Here is a 19,661-nt window from a genome sequence, read left to right as displayed (position 1 = left end):
AGCGTGTGCAGTTGTTCTCAGATGTCATCCATTATTCAACAGTCAAACAGCACAAATATAGCCTCGTGTTTGCAGGAGTCGTCATCCGAGACTCGTTTCCAAGCTTTAAACGTGGTGTATTGTGTTTACTATGATGACATACTTCTCTAGTTCAATCGTAGACGCCCACAGAAGTTTCCACCAGACTAAAGCGACGCGAGAAAGATTTTCCACTTGGATGTAACATGTCAGTACAGTACGGATTGTTTGTTGGCTTCATGAACTGACATATTGTTCCTTTTAAAGACACAGCTCATATTTGGCCTCGTTTAACTCTGCTGATCTAAGCGAGACGGCTGTGTGACATGCGTATGTTCTCGTGTGGAGTCCTGGGCTTGTTCTGGGCTTTCAGCAGACAGCTGGAGGCGACGCAGTCCTGAAATCATTCACAGGTTTAGCGTTCGAACTGCAGAAACTTCATTTTCCACCTAAAGAGTGTGTGTCTTCTGAGAATCCTTATTGTTCCCATGTGGGATCTATAAAAGATCTTTATCCGTTGCCCTGCAGCCAAAGGGGCATTACTGCTCGTAATAAAGAACATACGCCACGCAGTTATAAAAATAGCTTCTTTGTAATGTAAAGTTGTGAGATGTTCAGCTTTTGATTGACAGCCAGACGATAAAAACCTGAACAGTTTTATACCAATAAAGCAAAGTGAGGATTTTAAACGTTCTGATTTGATGATATAAATGGAGCAATTAAGGGACCAAGCTTAAAAAAGGCATGATGAGTTATAAAAGCATCAGACCAACTGCAGCAATGAGTGATTAAAGACATTTTCTGATTATTTTGGTCAAAATGGCTGAAAAATCACAAATACAATCAAGAGTAATGATTAAATTGCTTATCACTTTTGACCAATAGGTGGCGCTGTTGCCAAATTGGTGTTGTGTGATCAGTGTGAGGAGAAAATTACACATACAAAGTTTGGTGTCAATATGGCAAAGCGTTGCAGAGTTACAGCCTCAGAATCAGCTTGGTGCCATGCCATCACATTTGTTGATGCATCATTCGAGAACAGTTTGGTCTATCAAAAAGCTTTTGAAATGGCCGATATGGGATAACTGGGTATCATTCGACTTAATATGCTGCACTGAATTAAAAGAGACCAGTTTTATGATTTTTGGGCAAACCGTTCAGAAGTTAAAAGCAAAAAAAAAAAAGCATTTTTCATATCTCCTGTCCAGTAGGTGGCGCTGTGCTGAAACGCTGCATGTAACCTCAGGTCATGCTTGTGATGACATGTACCAAGATTCATCTCAAAATGTTAAAGTGATGTGGAGATATAGCCTCGCATCCAATTTGGCGTGTTCTTTGTCGAGTCGAATTTGTTCGTGTGTTATTCGAGAACGGTTGAGTTTTCCCCCCCAAAAAATTAATAGCTTTTTGCCAGCATGATTTGAAGATGATTAGAGCCAATTTGATCAGATGAACAGTTTAGTTGCAAAATTCAATATGGCGGAAAATTTTCATGATGGAAATTGACGATTCTTTACAGTTCAAAAGTTATAAGCATGTAAGCTCAACTTTGGACAGTTGGTGGCGCTAGAGGGATTGAGTTAGAGACTCCAAAAGTGTTGTGTTTAATGTTCAGACTGTCCTCTATCTGTGTGCCAAATTTCACCATTTTACCGCAAGCGGTTCTATGGACTGAAGAAGAAGTGGTAGAAGAAAATTAACGGATACAATAGGAGCCGTTACACCTTCAGTGTTTGGCCCCTAATAATCATAAATGTGTCTTGATCATCAGATCATCATATTACACTGATTTCTGAAGGATCATGTGACACTGAAGACATCTGAAGACAACATTCAGCTTTGATCACAGGAATAAATTACACTTTACTATATATTCACATAGAGAACTGATGATTTATATTATAATAATATTTCACTGTTTTACTGTATTTATGATCAAATAAATGCAGCCTTGATGAGCAGAAGAGACTCTTTCAACAAATAAATAGTTGGGGGGGGGGGGGTCAATATGAAAATTATAAAATGCAACTAACTAATTGGAAACAGTTCAAACTTAAACATCAAAATTTTGAATGGGGGAATACGCTTACCATATCTTTTGCTATTGATGTCAAAGTTCTGAGTGTCCAATCAAACTCTACAGTATTTTGGCCCAAATTCATCGGTCGCTTAGTCAAGTCAAGATCATGGACACCCTCATCCTAAAAAAACATGAAAAAACAACAAAATCAAAGAAAATACAACCAAGATGATATTAAATATGCTTAATTTTCAGCAAAAATAACATGTTTTTTGTGAGGTGAATTACTGGATGAACATTGGGATAATTTTGCACACTGTGAGGCCGACACAGTTCATGGACACTCTTGATGTTCGGTGTCCGTCCCTCACCAGTGAGTGTAATGACGTCATGTGAGTTTGGGTTTCCGACGTCTCCTGACCCGCGTCGTGAACCAGGACCCGCAGCTGACGGCTATTTTTACCCTGGACACTGGAACAGCTGAGAGGAACCCGGAGGTGAAGGAGAAATACTGACCAGAGTTAAGATGTGTTCATCGCTGACATAAATCTGCCTGGTGTAATTTTAGTATCAGTTGCTGCACTCTTTACATTTACATTTATGCATTTGGCAGACGCTTTTATCCAAAAGCATTCAAGGTACACATTTTTTTTACATTTTGCCAGTTCTTGCTTTACCTGGGAATCAAACCCATGACGTTGGCGTTGCTAGCGCCAGCGCTCTACTGTGTGAGCTACAGGAAAGCCACTCTAAAAAACTAAAGTTTCCAAAGGGTGTTTTCACCATAAAAGAAATTTTTTTGGGTCCTCAAAGAACCGTTCAGTGAAAGAACCATTTTTTCTTAGTATGAAGAACATCTACAGAACTCCTTTTCATGGATGTTCTTAAACGCCAGTAAAGAAGCGTGATTCTTCTTCATGTTGGTGAGTTTGGGACGGGTGGTGTGTAAGTGAGGAATAATACAGCGCCTTCAAAGCTTCTGGCACGTAGAAGAGAGATTCCCATCATCACACACTCCAGACGTTTACGGCGGCCGTCTCAACACGTGACACCACACCGCGGCTTTATTAGATGCTAAAACTGGTCAATCCGATTTCAGAGAAGAACACCGACTTCTGATGCACCGAATGACACGGAGAAATAAAGGTGCAGTGGTGTCACCACGGATATATGATGTAGTTCGTCACACACTGCCTCGCGTATTGCTTTTATAAAACAAAAGCATTAACATAAAGCACACCAATGTCAAATAATTACATTAATTATCATAATTATTATAATAAAATGTTATGTATAATGGTGTTAATTAGGGCTGTAAACGATTAATCACGATTAATCGAATCCAAAATAAAAGTTTGTGTTTACATAAAATGTGTGTCTATTGTGAATAATTATTTTGTATATATAAACACACACACATGTATGTATATATTTGAGAAGTATTTGCATTTATATACTGCATATATATTTTTATATGATATATATATGATTTATATTATATATAAATATAACTATTTTATATATAAATAAATAAAAATCTTAAATATATTCATGCATGTGTGTGTATATATATATGTATATATATATATATATATATACACAAAATAATTATACACAATACACACACATATATTATGTAAACACAAACTTTTATTTTGGATTCGATTAATCGTGATTAATCGTTTACAGCCCTAGTGTTAATATATATATATATATAATATAAATATATATATATTATATAGAACATATAATAGAAAAATATAATATATATATTGTCACAATATATATACAATATTATACTTGATTGTGCATTATATATATATTGACTATATATATATATGTGGTATATATAGTGTAAGAATTTACTAAAATTGGTAACCTTTATTAGTGTAGAAATCACAGTAATGCACAATGTTTTAGTGGCTTATTGTTTTTTTTTTATCATAGTGTAAAACAAATAACAAAAAAAAGTAACAAACATGGCTCCGCCAACAGGACTATCCATTTCATAACAGAAGTTTTCCTATGATAGTCCAGTATAATAATTGGATTATACCTTACATAAACATAACTATTACCGAATGCTACATTTGGAATATATAACATTGACCCGTACGTTTATGGGACGTGTCTTTGTCGACAGAACCGGCTGCAATCGGTAAAGAATAATTGTGTTCCATAAAAACTGTGCGAAACAAGCTAACGTTTGTTGCTCGATAGATGCTACAACTACAACTTCTGCATTTGTCCAGGACTCGCACAGTACGAGCGGAAGGATAACGCGGATATGACGCATTGACTGGCGACTCCAGCTGACCCGCTCACACACCCCGCTTCCTCGGTTAACATCACAATATTCTCACGATTTAAAAATAGTTGGAAACATTTGGGATATTGTAAGTAATCAACTTAACAAAATATATAACACTGGCCTTGTGATTTTGGGATATTTTAATGCACAAATATTACATATTGTACCTTTAAGGGCGGCGCAGATAATTAGCGAGCAGTTAGTTCAAGCGCGCTCTCTAATAACTGGTTTCTGCGATGATTAATAAGATCAGAAAGCTTGGCGGAATGTGACTGACCCGTCACATTTGTGTGTTCCCAGTTCTTCAACCACATGCTAATTTGAGCGCGGGCGATAGCGGTTGAGGGAAGTCCAGGACAGAAGCGAGGATTAGCGTCTTTGTTTAAGAGATTAGCTCTCTGACCTCCAGCTGCTGAAGTGCTTCATGCGCTCCGGTCAGCAGACGCGGCTCCAGCGCTCATTAAAACGGCACACATGACCTCTTCAGGCATACGCTGCCTACAGACGCAGGTTCAGAAGTCAGAATTACCATGTGATGGGCGTTCCAGTGATTCTGCTCGGACAAATCGGATGTGACTCCCTAAATAGCCTAAAGTCTATCTATATAGATATCAGACGACATAATCCGTCTCTTCAGGGTTTGGGTTCACAAACCTGTCAGACAGAAGCTCCTGAACTCTTGTACTGTAAAATATAAATGGATGTGCTGCAGAAATGCATATGAAAAGGTACATGTTCCCTGGATGTTCCTAGTTACCCTTGTTTGTTGCCATGGCGATTGATTACCCTCACCTGTTCCTAGTTCAGTGTCTGGAGTTGTCGTTGTTTTTGTCTATATCTCTGTTTTTGGATTTATGAGTGTTTTGTTTGTTGCTCCGCCTCCCTCTGAAACTCCCTGCATTACAACAGAAATATACTCCGCTCAAGATTACACACTTTATTAATTATAACAAAAAAAGTCACTCATAAACAGCTAATGCATCATTCATTGGCAGATCGAAAGGTAACTTACATGTTTTCAGCTGTTCTTCTTTTCAGAAGATTTATGTTTAAAAGTGTTGTGCTTAAACAACTAATAAGCATAAAACATCACAGAATTAATCATATCCATAGTGATACTTTTCCCCTTTTTCCCTCCAAAATGACATCACTTCCTGGAAGATGATGTCATTAGGAACCAGGGTTATTATAGTTTAAACTAATACAACAAACAAAATTTGTAATAAATTAAAAATAAGTTATATACACACACACACACACACACCATTTAAATGTTTGGGGTCAATACAATATTTGTATGGTCTCTTGCATTTATTTGATTAAAAATGCACCAGAAATTGTGAAATATTATTACAATGTAAAACATTCTAATGTAAATCATCAGTTTTCTATGTGAATATACAGTAAAGTGTAATTTATTCCTGTGATCAAAGCTGAATTTATCATCATTACTCCAGTCTTCAGTGTCACATGATCCTCCAGAAATCAGTGTAAATATGAGGATCTGATGCTCAAGAAACATTTATGATTATTATCAATATTGAAAACAGTTGCGCTGCTTCAGATTTGTGTGAAAACCATGATAAACTTATGTTTTTCAGGATTCTTTGATGAATAGAAAGTTCAAATGAGCAGAATTTAATAATTACTGTAACTTTTGATCCATTCAATGTGTCCTTGAAGAATAAAAGTATTAATTAATTTTTCTTTTAAACCTGACGAAGAGCAAATCAAGTGCATTACAGAAATAACCCAGAACACATGATGCATTACTGCTGACCTGCCTCATCTCGTTCATTCTCTCAGCGTATAAAAGCACAAACTACAGCTTGAACATTGCATAATGTAGACAGGAAGTGTTTAAAATACACTTTTGAGCAGCCAGCATTACACACGCGTGCAATGAAGCCTCATCATGCAAACCAATGCACATAGAAATCACTAAATGTTCGACACGTTCATGTCTGCATTTGAATGATCCCGAGAGGTCTGGGACTCTCCTAAAACACTCCCTCCTGATAGATACAGTTTTAAATGCGACACTGTTTTTGGCAAATCAATTGTAGGAAAATGAACATTTCTCGATGCAACACACATAAACCTTCAGACTAGAACACAACTATTCAGAAAATATCACCGTACGAACAAATACACACTATTTCAAGGTTCACCAAGTATACAACAAAAGGTCTAAACCCAAAGACATGCAGATCTGTTTAAAACTACAACTGCAATGGTGGACTGAAATCAATGAATCTGTGAATAAAAAATAAGCTTGATGATGGAATGTCATTTCAGTAAATTGTTACATTTGAATGAAATCTGTCAATCCTTCAATCTATCTATTTCTAAAACGTAATGCTTTGTATTCTTCGCCTTACAACAAACCGCCGCAACATGTTAGGAAACGGATTGTAAACTTGTTTGGAAGTAGAACGAAACATCAAGATACAGAACTCAAAAAATTAGAATATGGTGCAAAAGTTCATTTATTTCAGTAATTCAACTTAAAAGGTGAAACTAATATATTATATAAACTCATTACATGCAAAGTGAGATATTTCAAGACTTTATTTGTTATAATTTTGATGATTATGGCTTACAGTTTATGAAAACCTTTTCACAATATTCTTATTTTGAATTTGGGGTTTTCATAATCATAATCATTAAAATTATAACAAATAAAGGCTTGAAATATCTCACTTTGCATGTAATGAGTCTGTATAATATATTAGTTTCACTTTTTAAGTTGAATTACTGAAATGAATGAACTTTTGCACCATATTCTCATTTGTCTTTGTTTCGCCTGTGTTCGTCTTCTTCTTCATGCATCGGATAGTGGAAGATTACGTGCAGCTGTGGTTTGGGGTCTTTAGGCGTTGGGTGATTTAACAGGTCAGGTTGATGGTCAGGTCAGAGGCTTCCTCAGCGGGGCACGAGGGCTTTGCTCTCTAACTGCCCCTGCTGAACCTGCCCCGGGGTAACAGCCACAGAACGGCCCTCCTCTGGGTCATGGAGCTGTTGGCATGTACACACAGAGGCGTAGGAACCAATGGAAATTTGTTTTTAATTATTTTCGGGAAAACGTTGATTATACTGCTGGTCAAAAGTTACCCATAAGTGCCCCTATTGTGCTTTTTCAGATATTTCCTTTCATGTAGTGTGTAATAAATCTGTTTGTGAATGTAAAAGGTCTGAAAAGTTTCAAAGATCAAAGTGAAGATAAATGGAGTTTTTGTCTCCAAAAATAAAGAAAGAAGTGATTCTGAATCGAGTTGTCTGTAATTTCAGTCTCACTTCCTGCCCGAACACTCTTAGGTTTGTAACAAATATGCATAATAGTGTTCATTAACTGCCGGTGAACAACGTCTCCATCGCCCCGCCCTCAAACACTAGTTGCAGCCGGGTTCGTGTTCAACAGACTGGGCCGTCTGACCAATCAGAGCAGAGTAGACCAATCACAACAGCCTGGGTCTTCTGACCAATCAGAGCAGAGTAGACCAATCACAACATACTGGGCCATCTGACCAATCAGAGCAGAGTAGACCAATCACAACAGACTGGGCCATCTGACCAATCAGAGCAGAGTAGACCAATCACAACAGACTGGGCCATCTGACCAATCAGAGCAGAGTAGACCAATCACAACAGACTGGGCCATCTGACCAATCAGAGCAGAGTAGACCAATCACAACAGACTGGGCCATCTGACCAATCAGAGCAGAGTAGACCAATCACAACAGACTGGGCCGTCTGACCAATCAGAGCAGAGTAGACCAATCACAACATACTGGGCCATCTGACCAATCAGAGCAGAGTAGACCAATCACAACAGACTGGGCCGTCTGACCAATCAAAGCAGAGTAGACCAATCACAACAGACTGGGCCATCTGACCAATCAGAGCAGAGTAGACCAATCACAACAGACTGGGCCGTCTGACCAATCAGAGCAGAGTAGACCAATCACAACAGACTGAGCCATCTGACCAATCAGAGCAGAGTAGACCAATCACAACAGACTGAGCCGTCTGACCAATCAGAACAGAGTAGACCAATCACAACATACTGGGCCATCTGACCAATCAGAGCAGAGTAGACCAATCACAACAGACTGGGCCGTCTGACCAATCAGAACAGAGTAGACCAATCACAACATACTGGGCCATCTGACCAATCAGAGCAGAGTAGACCAATCACAACATACTGGGCCATCTGACCAATCAGAGCAGAGTAGACCAATCACAACATACTGGGCCGTCTGACCAATCAGAGCAGAGTAGACCAATCACAACAGACTGGGCCATCTGACCAATCAGAGCAGAGTAGACCAATCACAACAGACTGGGTCATCTGACCAATCAGAGCAGAGTAGACCAATCACAACATACTGGGCCGTCTGACCAATCAGAGCAGAGTAGACCAATCACAACATACTGGGCCATCTGACCAATCAGAGCAGAGTAGACCAATCACAACAGACTGGGTCTTCTGACCAATCAGAGTAGAGTAGACCAATCACAACAGACTGAGCCATCTGACCAATCAGAGTAGAGTAGACCAATCACAACAGACTGGGCCATCTGACCAATCAGAGCAGAGTAGACCAATCACAACAGACTGGGTCTTCTGACCAATCAGAGCAGAGTAGACCAATCACAACAGACTGGGCCGTCTGACCAATCAGAGCAGAGTAGACCAATCGCAACAGACTGGGCCGTCTGACCAATCAGAGCAGAGTAGACCAATCACAACAGACTGGGCAATCTGACCAATCAGAGCAGAGTAGACCAATCACAACCGACTGGGCAATCTGACCAATCAGAGCAGAGTAGACCAATCACAACAGACTGGGCCGTCTGACCAATCAGAGCAGAGAAGGCTCTCGGAAAGAGGGGTTTACAAAGTCTGTTGTACAGACACCATGAGGAAAGAGCTGATGTGATGTGTGATGTATAATATAAGAAAACAAACGTGTTTTTGACTTTGGATGCATGTAAACCTGTTACAACATTAGAATGAAATTAGCACAGATGTACAATATTACACAAAGAATGTCACAATTGACCAATCACAGTCAAGTATTCCAGAGAGCCGTGTAATAATCCTGTCTTGTTAATGGACAAACGTCACTGCATTAAAGTAAATCATTCCCAAAATAATCACTTCCAGACTGGAGTCCGGCTTCCCGCCGCTATAGGGAATGTCACACGTCCTATAGGCTCTCCGTCATGTGACCCACGCTTCCCTCGAGCTCGGTGTGTGAGTCTGCGGATCCAGAGCAAACACACTCTTATATGCGGCCCAATGATCTTCTTCAAACCAGAGACTGTTAGTCTCAAATATTCTATTTTTATCATTAAATCTGTTGACTTTAGCAGTGTTTGTTGCATTATAAGCCAACAGTGACGGTTCACAAATAGGAAAAAACACTTCTTGTGTTTTACGCCCCAAGTTTGCATGCCTGTAACTCAACAAGTGTACAAGATATCTCAATATCCTTATATAATTTGGTTTTCAACTAACTTTTCTTCTGGTATGCATATTTTTAAGGCCCAATATGGTTAATTTCCAGAGATATAGTGATCTCAATGCGGCTCCATGTCCAAATTGTTGAATTTTACCCATTTTCAATGGCCGAAAACCAAATATGGTTCACTGTGCAACTCAGATGATACTTATGGCATTTAAAGAGGAATGTGTGAAGAATATAAAATGTTGAAGCTAGAAATATATCCTGTTTCCCTCTATCAAAACACTCGCTTACAACGTACATAAAATGTTGCTTATTTATGAAACTGGTTTGATAAAAACAGAAAGCATGAGGCTAGAATAAAATCGTCTTATTTTAATTGTAGTTTTAATCCAGTTTGGTCTAAAAATGTAACTACAAATGGAAGGTCAGGTTGGGTCTATTGCATTGTGGGATATATTTTCTCCAGCAAATATATTTGGAAAATGAAGTAGATTTTCTGTGTGTATAAATATGTTCATATCTGCAACATTAAAGTAAATACTACAGTAATAGTGATAGGCTATGCTTTTCCAAAGTGTTATGAGCAATCACAAATATAATCTAATGTTTGCGGATGCCGCCACCTGGTGGTGGAGAGGAGTTATCACACAAGTGCAGGATTTAAAGGAATGGATCATTCGCCATCATAAACTCGCTCTCGTGTCAGCACAACGACTTCCTTTCTTCTGTAAAACACTCCAAAATATTTTGAAAGTGCCTTTTTTACAGGTTTGGAACAACATGATAATGGGAATTATTGACGAATTTTGGGTGAGCTATCCCTTTAAATGTTTGTTGAGCATCAGATCATATATAGATCATATTATACTGATTTCTGGAGGATCATGTGACACTGAAGACTGGAGTAATGATGATAAATTCAACTTTGATCACAGGAATAAATTACACTTTACTGCATATTCACAAAGAAAACAGATGATTTACATTATAATAATATTTCACTGTTTTTACTGTATTTTTGATCAAATAAATGCAGCCTTGATGAGCAGAAAAATCTTGATATTTGTCCTATCATGGCACAGTATATTTAAAACATATGGTAATTTGATATATACTATGGTATTAGATATGATCTTGCGCATGTACCTTGGAAATAAAAATAAAAACATTAATTTAAAATGAATGTTTTTATAATCAATGTAGTAGCTTCGATATAAATCACACCACTACATGTATTGAGTTGAAGTTAACACTTTACTCAGGGCTGACAACTTTTGGGTTCAGCTTGGAGTGAGAATAATGGATATTTGTAAAACAACAACAACACAAAAAACAGCAGCAATCACAGCAACAGACATGAGCACTCCCTACGAGCCTCCCGCACTCTTGGGAACAAAACTAAACTAAACCTGAAAAAAAAAACTTTTCTTTTTGAGGCATTCTCAAAATAACTCCTAAACTTAAGGTTTTACAGACTTAACTTAAAATTTACAGTAATAAACCGTATTTCATTATCTGATATAATGTTAATTTACCAACCTATTGAAGTATTAATATCTGTTTTGTACCATTGTAATACACCGATAACCACCAATCACTACAGATATGAGAGTCACATGACCAATCAAAGCTCATCACACACAGCTCGTCCACAAGAGAGTTACCGTAATACAGATATAGAAGCTGCACAGTGTCATTCAGACAAACATTAAACACCACATTTTAAAGATGCAATAAACATTAATTTAACAACATTAAATGTAACATAAAACCCTAATGTACATAACTGATTAAACTATGAAAACTATGAAGAAACAGTTATTTCAACAAAAATACATAAAATGTGAAGTGTCACGCAGGGAATTGTGGGAATGTCAATTTACGGGTTTTCACTGTAAATTATACAATGAGTTGTTTATTTCACTTTCAAAAACTGTAAATTTAACGGTATTTTACAGTAAAATTACATTAAATGTGCCATTAGATCTATCACAGTTATTTACTGTATATAGTAAAGAAACTTTAACCAATTAACAGGTTTTCACTGTAGCATTTTACCGTTAAAATCACAATCATTTTTTACAGTGTGTAACGGCTCAGTTCTAGCGGCTCTTGACTAAACTCCATTTCTTCATTTTTGCTACAAGTTTCTAAATAATCATAACTGAAAATTAGAAGGAATGATAAAACATATAGAACATACTAACGAATCATGTCATGTAATCGCTCAAACTGAGAAAGCTTGAGAGCAATGGTACATTTACCTCAAAAAAGTAATTCAATGACAATAAAATCGTTACAGATAAATAATCGTTACAGAGAGAGGAACATTTTGGCCTATACACATTCATTATATATATATATAACATTTTTGTTTTGTTTATCTAAACAAATCTAAGTTTTTATATCAGCCATTTAAATGTTTAAAACCCCTGAATAAAAACATAATTATAAAATTAGCATTATAACTTTATTATTATAAAAACGTCCTTGTGTGTGATTTAAGTATTTGTATACAGATGTACAGATAGCTGACTCCCTGGGATGAATGCCAACCCATTATCTGAAAACCCATTTCCATGTGCTTGAATGGTCCTTCTGGAACTGGTCTGTGGCCTATTGGTGTCGACGTTCCTTTCCTAACATTGTTTTTGGCACAAATCTTTCGCACAAATTTCAGAAGTGGACAGACATTTTTTTTACTTTTAATTTAAATTCCCTTATTCCATGGTCAAAAGCATGTGCGTCTGGAATGAGAATGTTCAAAAGTGTTGTAGTGGCCTACGTTATGGTCACATGCCTACAGGGTATTTTTGTCTTCTCAGTTAATCTACAGTAAGACGGAGTGATTTCTTTTGAAAGTTAGTTGCCCTTTTTGACTCCCGTTTCATCAAACCCTACTTTCAGTAAAAATTCAAGATGTCGGGCCACTGGTACTTGGACCGGCTATATTTTGTATTTAATTAACCCCTTATATTTCCATACATATTTAAAACAGTAATATAAAAAATAGTAAATACTAAACCTAAACTAATCTTGACAAACTATATGTCATTTGAAAGCTTACAATCTCTAGTTTACAGATTTTTTTTTTTGAGATATCAACCTACAATTTTAAACACAACTTTTTCAGATTTATGGCTTTGGTTTTTTGCATTTTTAGAGTCCTACAGGTTTTGAAAATATATATTTTATATAAAATATGAATAATACTATTTTTAACATTGTACATTTTCATAAACTCAAACTTCTAACTTTTAACTTTCTTCATTTATTTCACATTTACAAAAAAACTGTCAAATGTCTTCTTTAAAACAAGACCAATCTTACATCTATATTCCAAAGCATTCTTGAATTACAACCATTTATGTTCGAAATGTGCATTTTCATGTCTATTTAAAAAAACGGGGGTGCCGCTTAAGGGGTTAAAGAATAAAGTGGCGAGCGGTGACGTCTTTACCCGGTTATGCTGAGAGCCTCTGAAATTAGACACTTTTGAACGAATCTCTCGAACAAATGATTCAATGACAAAACATTCAGTTGTCTCCACCTACTGGTGTAACGGTGTAATTGTAACAATCTTTATTTGAAGTGTCGAGTTACTTTCAAAAGGGGATTTACTATAAACTTGTATATACTTCTGTGATGAGTTGAATGTTTGTAACAGAAATAACTATATAATCTCTACATGACAACTGCTCTCTCTGGGTCAGAACGCAGATCTGAATGTTCACTGTAATCGTACTTACATTTATCATAGTATACTATATTTAAAATATTTTCAAGTATAAATAAAATCTAAGTAAAATACTAATTATAATAAATATAAGTATAGTAAGTAAAAATATAAGTATTCTTTAAAAAATAAGATTTTTAACGGAAATTGAAGATTGTAACAAATGCATATATTAAAGGCACAGTATGTAAGTTTCGCCGCTAGGGGTCGTAGCTAAAGCTTTGATGGCGGCGTGAATGAGCGTGGAATCATGGGAGTTGTCGTCTTCACCTCCTCAGCCGATGAAGAGCTAATATATTAATGTTTTATTAATGTTACTGTGGTATGAAGCAGGGCGGGCCGAGAGTTGGGGCATTTTACGCGGCTGTTTTTATTTTCTTATCGCCGCTCCTTTCATTTAGTTGTTTATGTTTATTTTAACGATTAAAGTTACGCTTGTTGCAATTACGTTTGATCACACTTACTTAAATTCACATTGTCTTATCTCATTCTAATGAAACAGCTCGCAAGTGCTGAATTACTACTCATACAGGTCACTTTATCTGAATTATTAAAATTGTCGGGTAACGCAGCGCTGTTTTACTGTTATAAATTACATATGAGTGTGTTGAAAGTTGTTATAATGTTAGTCTGTGCGTTCGCTCGGAAGCTGCTATGAGACTATCATTGTGCATTAGAGTAAGCTAGATCGGTATTAGAATATCATATAAATAAAAGCTGGATGACTTCTGTTTCTAAGTGGCATGCAATTAATTGAAAAAATACTATATGGTGGAGAAAATGCTGTATTACTGTTAGGTGGATTTCTCTGGATTTAAACATTCTTGGAAACATTTACAAAAATATATAACATTGTTCTAGTGGTTTTTGGATATTTTAATCCAACAATCTTACATATTTTGTCTTCAACAACCTGGGATAGTCCTCATGCCCGTCTATAGATGATTTTCTGGATCCGCCTCTGGTGAGGAGCAGGGCTGCAGGTGCAGTGTCAGCGCCCCCTGGCTGTGGAGCTGCAGCAGCCGCACAAACTCCTCTGGCATCTTGTGCGTGCGGCGGTTCGGGGTCTTCAGGTCGTAATAATGGTATGGAATCGGCTCCCCCTGCAGGTCGCTGTCGAACGGCCAGAATCCGTAAACGTGAACATCCTCACACAGTTCCAGTGCAGAGCTGATTACAAGTAACCCAGAGGAGAGGCGCACCTCCTGCAAGCCACGCCTCTTCCAGAACCGGTCCAGTGACCGCAGGTGAGAGGGGTTGAAGAACACCACCGGCTGATGAGGTCTGATTGGCCGGAGGACGTTGAGTGCTCTGATTGACGGTGATGTGCAGAACGTGTAGGCAAAGGCAGTAATAATGATGGTTGCATTTCCGTACACACTGACCCGCTCCACCAACGGATCCGGATTCTTCTCCAGGTCTTTGTAGCTAAAGAAACACAAATTTTAATACATGCCACTGACACAACACTAGATCAGTGATTCTCAACTCCAGTCCTCGGGATCCACTGCTCTGCACAATTTGTATGTCTCTCTTATTAAACACACCTGAATCACATCATCAGCTCGTTAAGAGAGACTCCATGAACTGAACTGAGTGTGTCGGATATGAGAGACATACAAAATGTGCAGAGCAGCGAGTCTCGAGGACTGGAGTTGAGAACCACTGCACTAGATGATCATATATGTATGTATTCGCCAGGGAAAATATGTCTCTGTCAGTCACTACTATGTTATGTTTACTGACAAATGGGGTCTCACTTGAGAGCCCCTATCACCTCTTGAGCTTTATAAAAATGGCCAATGGAATTGGTGACTGGAAGTTGCATGCCAAGCCACTCCCCGTACATATGGTTATATAAGATGGCAGCTAGCATCCAGTCATTCAGAAATATGCTTCGGTCAGAGTGATTGCAGCAGCGATCACGCTATCCAATCATCTCGAAATCTCTAGACTTAACATGCAATAACAATTTTATAAGCATTCAATTTAACTACAAATTAAGGCAGTTTAACACCATAACTGTGTAAATAAATCCTTCTCATAGCAGAGCCACGGGTCTGGTTAATTCTTTGGGAGACCTGAAGGTTACAGTGGGCCTCCCACTCCTCTGCAGTGTCATATGCCTTCAAGCTGCCGGGTGATGGCGCGGGTCCTTCTCATGCAGGACCCAGCGTGTCGTTCGGTACTCCGGGTGAAGATCAGATGTCGATAGCTGCATCGGAGAAAGGGCTATTGTCCACTCCAGAGGAAGATGATGCTGAGCTTCCCCCTTCGGGCGTAGTCGCTCATGCTGAGTTGGATACAGAATTGACCCCCATGCTTGCCTGGGCCTCGTCGGCATCAAGTTCGAGTGGAACCCTCCACCTTGCCCTTGAAGTGCTTGCGCTTGGATGATTGGTTCCTGAGCGTGATGCGCGGTTTACAGCCACGTTCCGCCCTAGTGCCTTTCTTCCCGGAATTGCATGAGGAGGTTCAGAAGTCATGGAAGGCTCCTTTTATTGCCCGAAGCTGCTTCACAGCCTCCTCCACTCTCACTACCCTTGATGGTGGGGCCTCCAAGGGGTACGTGGATATAGGGGTAGCGTGCAAATGCGGTGCACTTGTGCCTGCAAAGTGCTGCTCCCTGGCAGAATCGTCTGCGTCTCCTGTCCAAGGCATGTAAGAAGATGGCAGCTCTGGCTGCTAAGGCTTACAATGCCGCTGGACAGGGGGCCTCCATGCTACTTGCCATGACCATTCTGCAGGTCCATCGGGCAAAAGCTCTCAAAGAGCTGCACGAGGGTGGTTCTGAGCTAGGGTTGACCTCTCCCTCCGACTGACCAAAGTCACAGCGGGGGCCCTCAGCCAGACTGCCTCGCATTGGGGCTGCCCCCTAATCTGCATGTTGCCGAAGGCATCCCCCTGTAGTGTCTACAACTGCTCTCGAGCAGCCGGAAGTAACACCTCAGCCACAATGTCGAGCATCCTGCAGGAAGGCGACGCAAACCGTCCTTCAAACCACCGCAGCAAAGCCTTCCAAGTGTCCATCTAAGCAGCCCTGAAACGGGCGGCCCAGAGATGAGAGAAGCTACCCTACAGCAGACAGTGAGGGCACAACTCCTTCCACCGGTGGAGGGCCAGGTGGAAAATCTTTGGTTATTCTAAAAAAGTAATTGTCTTGTACCAACTTTTTCAATAAAAAAGCAATTTCCTTATTATCTGGGATATTCGATTCAGTTTCCCAGGCGTCGCCCCAGATCACCTCAGTGGTAAAGACGCCCCTGTCCTGTGTGCGGAGATTGTGTCCTGCTGGTGGAGGACGAACTAGATCCTGTCCCTCCAGCTGAGATGAGATCGGGGTTTTACAGACTTTACTTCCCCGTACCCAAGAAAAGTGGTGGGTTATGGCCAATCTTGGATCTGCAAGTCTTAAACCGGGCCCTTCACAAGCTCCGGTTCAAGATGCTAATGCAGAAACGCATTCTCATGTGCGTTCGTCCCCAAGATTGGTTCGCAGAAATTGACCTGAAAGACACATACATTTACGTCTCGATTCTACCACGACACAGACCATTTCATCAGTTTGTCTTCGAGGGTTGGACATACTAGTACAATGTCCTCCCCTTTAGCCTGTCCCTGTCTCCCGCATCTTTACCAAAGTCGTGGAGGCTGCCCTTGCCCAGCTAAGGGAAGTGGGCATTCGCATTTTAAACTATCTGGACTGCTGGTTCCTTCTAGCTCCCTCTTGAGATCTGTTGTGTGAACACAGGGACCTAGTGCTCAGGCACCTCAGCCATCTGGGGCTTCAGGTCAACTGGGAAAAGATCAAGCTCTCCCCCATGCACAGTATCTCTTTTCTCTGTATAGAGTTGGCGCTTCTCACCATCTCTCAGTTGGTGTTGAAATGTCTGAATCTGTTCAGGGGACAACAGCGGTTCCACTAAAATATTTTCAGAGGCTCATGGGGCTTATGGCATCCACAGCCTCAGTAATGCTGCTCAATCCTGAACCACCCAGCTGAATGGTCGGGTAATGTCTTGGCTACTCAGACAAATCCTCGACAAGTGGATGCGATCCGCCATCTTATTTACCCATATGTATGGGAGAATGGCTTGGCCTGCAAATTCCACTCGCCAATTCCATTGAGGTGATTGGGGCTGGCAATGGCAATCATTAAAAACAAGAATCATCATTAAAATGAATCTGAAAAGTCTTCATTTAAACGATAATCAAAGCTGTGTTTGTGTGTGTGTGTGTGTGTGTGTGTGTGTGTGTGTGTGTGTGTGTGTGAGAGAGAGAGAGAGAGAGAGAGAGAGAGAGAGAGAGAGAGAGAGAGAGTGTGTGTGAGTGAGAGAGAGAGAGTGTGTGTGAGTGAGAGAGAGAGAGAGTGAAAGACTTTTTCACTTTATTAATACCCTTCTTGAATTTAAACACATCCATGTTCTCAGTTAATTTGACCAAAAATTCTCTCTTTCTTGTTAGATTGATATTTAGGACCATATATAAAAAACACCGCCTTTCGGTGAAGCATTTGGCCCAATTACTTCATGCCATTTTGAATCTTTGAGGTTCTCAAGAGATTTAAGATGTAACACTTTTACACACATCGTGCATAGTGTTTTCTTACTGGTGGCACTGAACAATTCCAGCTGAGGTGTTTTAAAGGTAGGCAGACTTCCTTCTTCTTCCTGCCTTGTCCCAACTGCAGCTGTAATTTTCAACTCTGGAAAAGCAGGGATATGATCTTCTTCAGAAAGACTCTGAGGAGAAGAAAAACAATTCTGTGGAAACAAGTCTTTAACTTTGTTCAACAGCTTTTGCGCCAATCGGACTGACTTTATGTTAATCTTGGAAGCCAAATTTTCTACTTACAGCCACTCATCTTCATTCACCAAATGTCCAACTTTGGTTATGCCTGCATTCCACATAGCTTCCTTCAGGGACCATGATTGTAAAAGATCCACATTTATTGCAGGATTACACAAAAGAGTCTCTTCTCTCAGCCACAAGCCTTGAACACCACTCAGTTCTCTTGAAAACTTGAACACTTTCCATTGCCGATCTGTAGAAAGTCGTCAATCATGTTAGATTAAGATTCTCAATGTCCATGAGAAATAGGTGACGATCTAGTGTCATACTGCCTGCACTTCTCATAAGGGCACAGGCTATTTCAAACCAGCACACACTGTCACCATACAGCAGTCGATGAGCTGTCTGAAGTCTGAAGGCTTTTACTCTTGACTTTATGTCCACTAAACCTTGACCACCTTCTTGCCTGGGCAAAAACAATACTGGTGCTCTCAACCAATGTTGTCCAGACCAAAAAAAGTCTATTAAGTGTTTTTACATTTTTTGGTATAAGCTCTTCAGGAGGTTCAAGTATGTCATCTTATGCTATAGAGATGAGGCCACCAGCTTATTACAAATAAGGACCCTTCCCCTATATGACAGCTGGGGTAGCTTCCATTGCCAATGAAACAACCGAGCACACACTTTTTCCACTAAACCGAACCAGTTCTGTTTTCTATATTCCTCGGTACCCAAGAATACTCCAAGATATTTAAAACCACTTTTCCCCACTGCAATCAAACTGGAAGCAGTGGTCCCACATCATTGGAACTGCACCACAGAGTATTACTCTTTTCACAATTTATTTTAGCAGATGCAGCCTTTTCAAAACTCTCTTTCAAAAATTCAACATCTTTGCTGTTCCTTATTATAATTGTTACGTCATCTGCATATGCAGTTATTTTAATAGAACTTTGTAAAGCAGAAGCATTAATCTGTAAACCTGTAAGACCATTCCATTGGTGAGGAGATTCCCCCTTCCATGTAAAGCGCTTTGAGTGCAGAGAAAAGCACTATATAAATGTAATGAATTATTATTATTATTCCTTAACTTACATAAAAAGGGTTCGATAGCTATGCTGTAATGTTGGCCTGAAAGTGGGCGACCTTGTCTAATACTTTTATAGGAGTACTTAAACCACCACCAATTCCTAACATGCATGTAGCATCAGTATAAAGTAACTGAATCATTGCAAGAATATTTTTGCCAAACCCAAAAGATTGATCTACCCGATCAAAAGCTTTTTCTTGATCAAGTGACAAAATACCAAC

The 19,661-nt window shown here is 39.3% G+C and overlaps 1 protein-coding gene across 1 annotated transcript in view; it reads right to left on the bottom strand.

The window, feature by feature from the left end:
• Positions 1-10,940: 10,940 nt before the first annotated feature.
• Positions 10,941-19,661, bottom strand: part of LOC306986055 (alpha-2,8-sialyltransferase 8E-like) — a 58,239-nt gene continuing 49,518 nt past the window's right edge. The window contains exon 8 of the mRNA XM_079588902.1: positions 10,941-14,987. Within this exon, the coding sequence (XP_079445028.1) occupies positions 14,495-14,987 (493 nt within the window). The 3' untranslated portion in view covers positions 10,941-14,494. The remainder of the gene's footprint in view (positions 14,988-19,661) is intronic.

This window comes from Phoxinus phoxinus (genome assembly GCF_949152265.1).
Source record: "Phoxinus phoxinus genome assembly, chromosome: 18".
NCBI lineage: Eukaryota > Metazoa > Chordata > Actinopteri > Cypriniformes > Leuciscidae > Phoxinus > Phoxinus phoxinus.
This window is presented reverse-complemented; position numbering and strand designations above follow the sequence as displayed.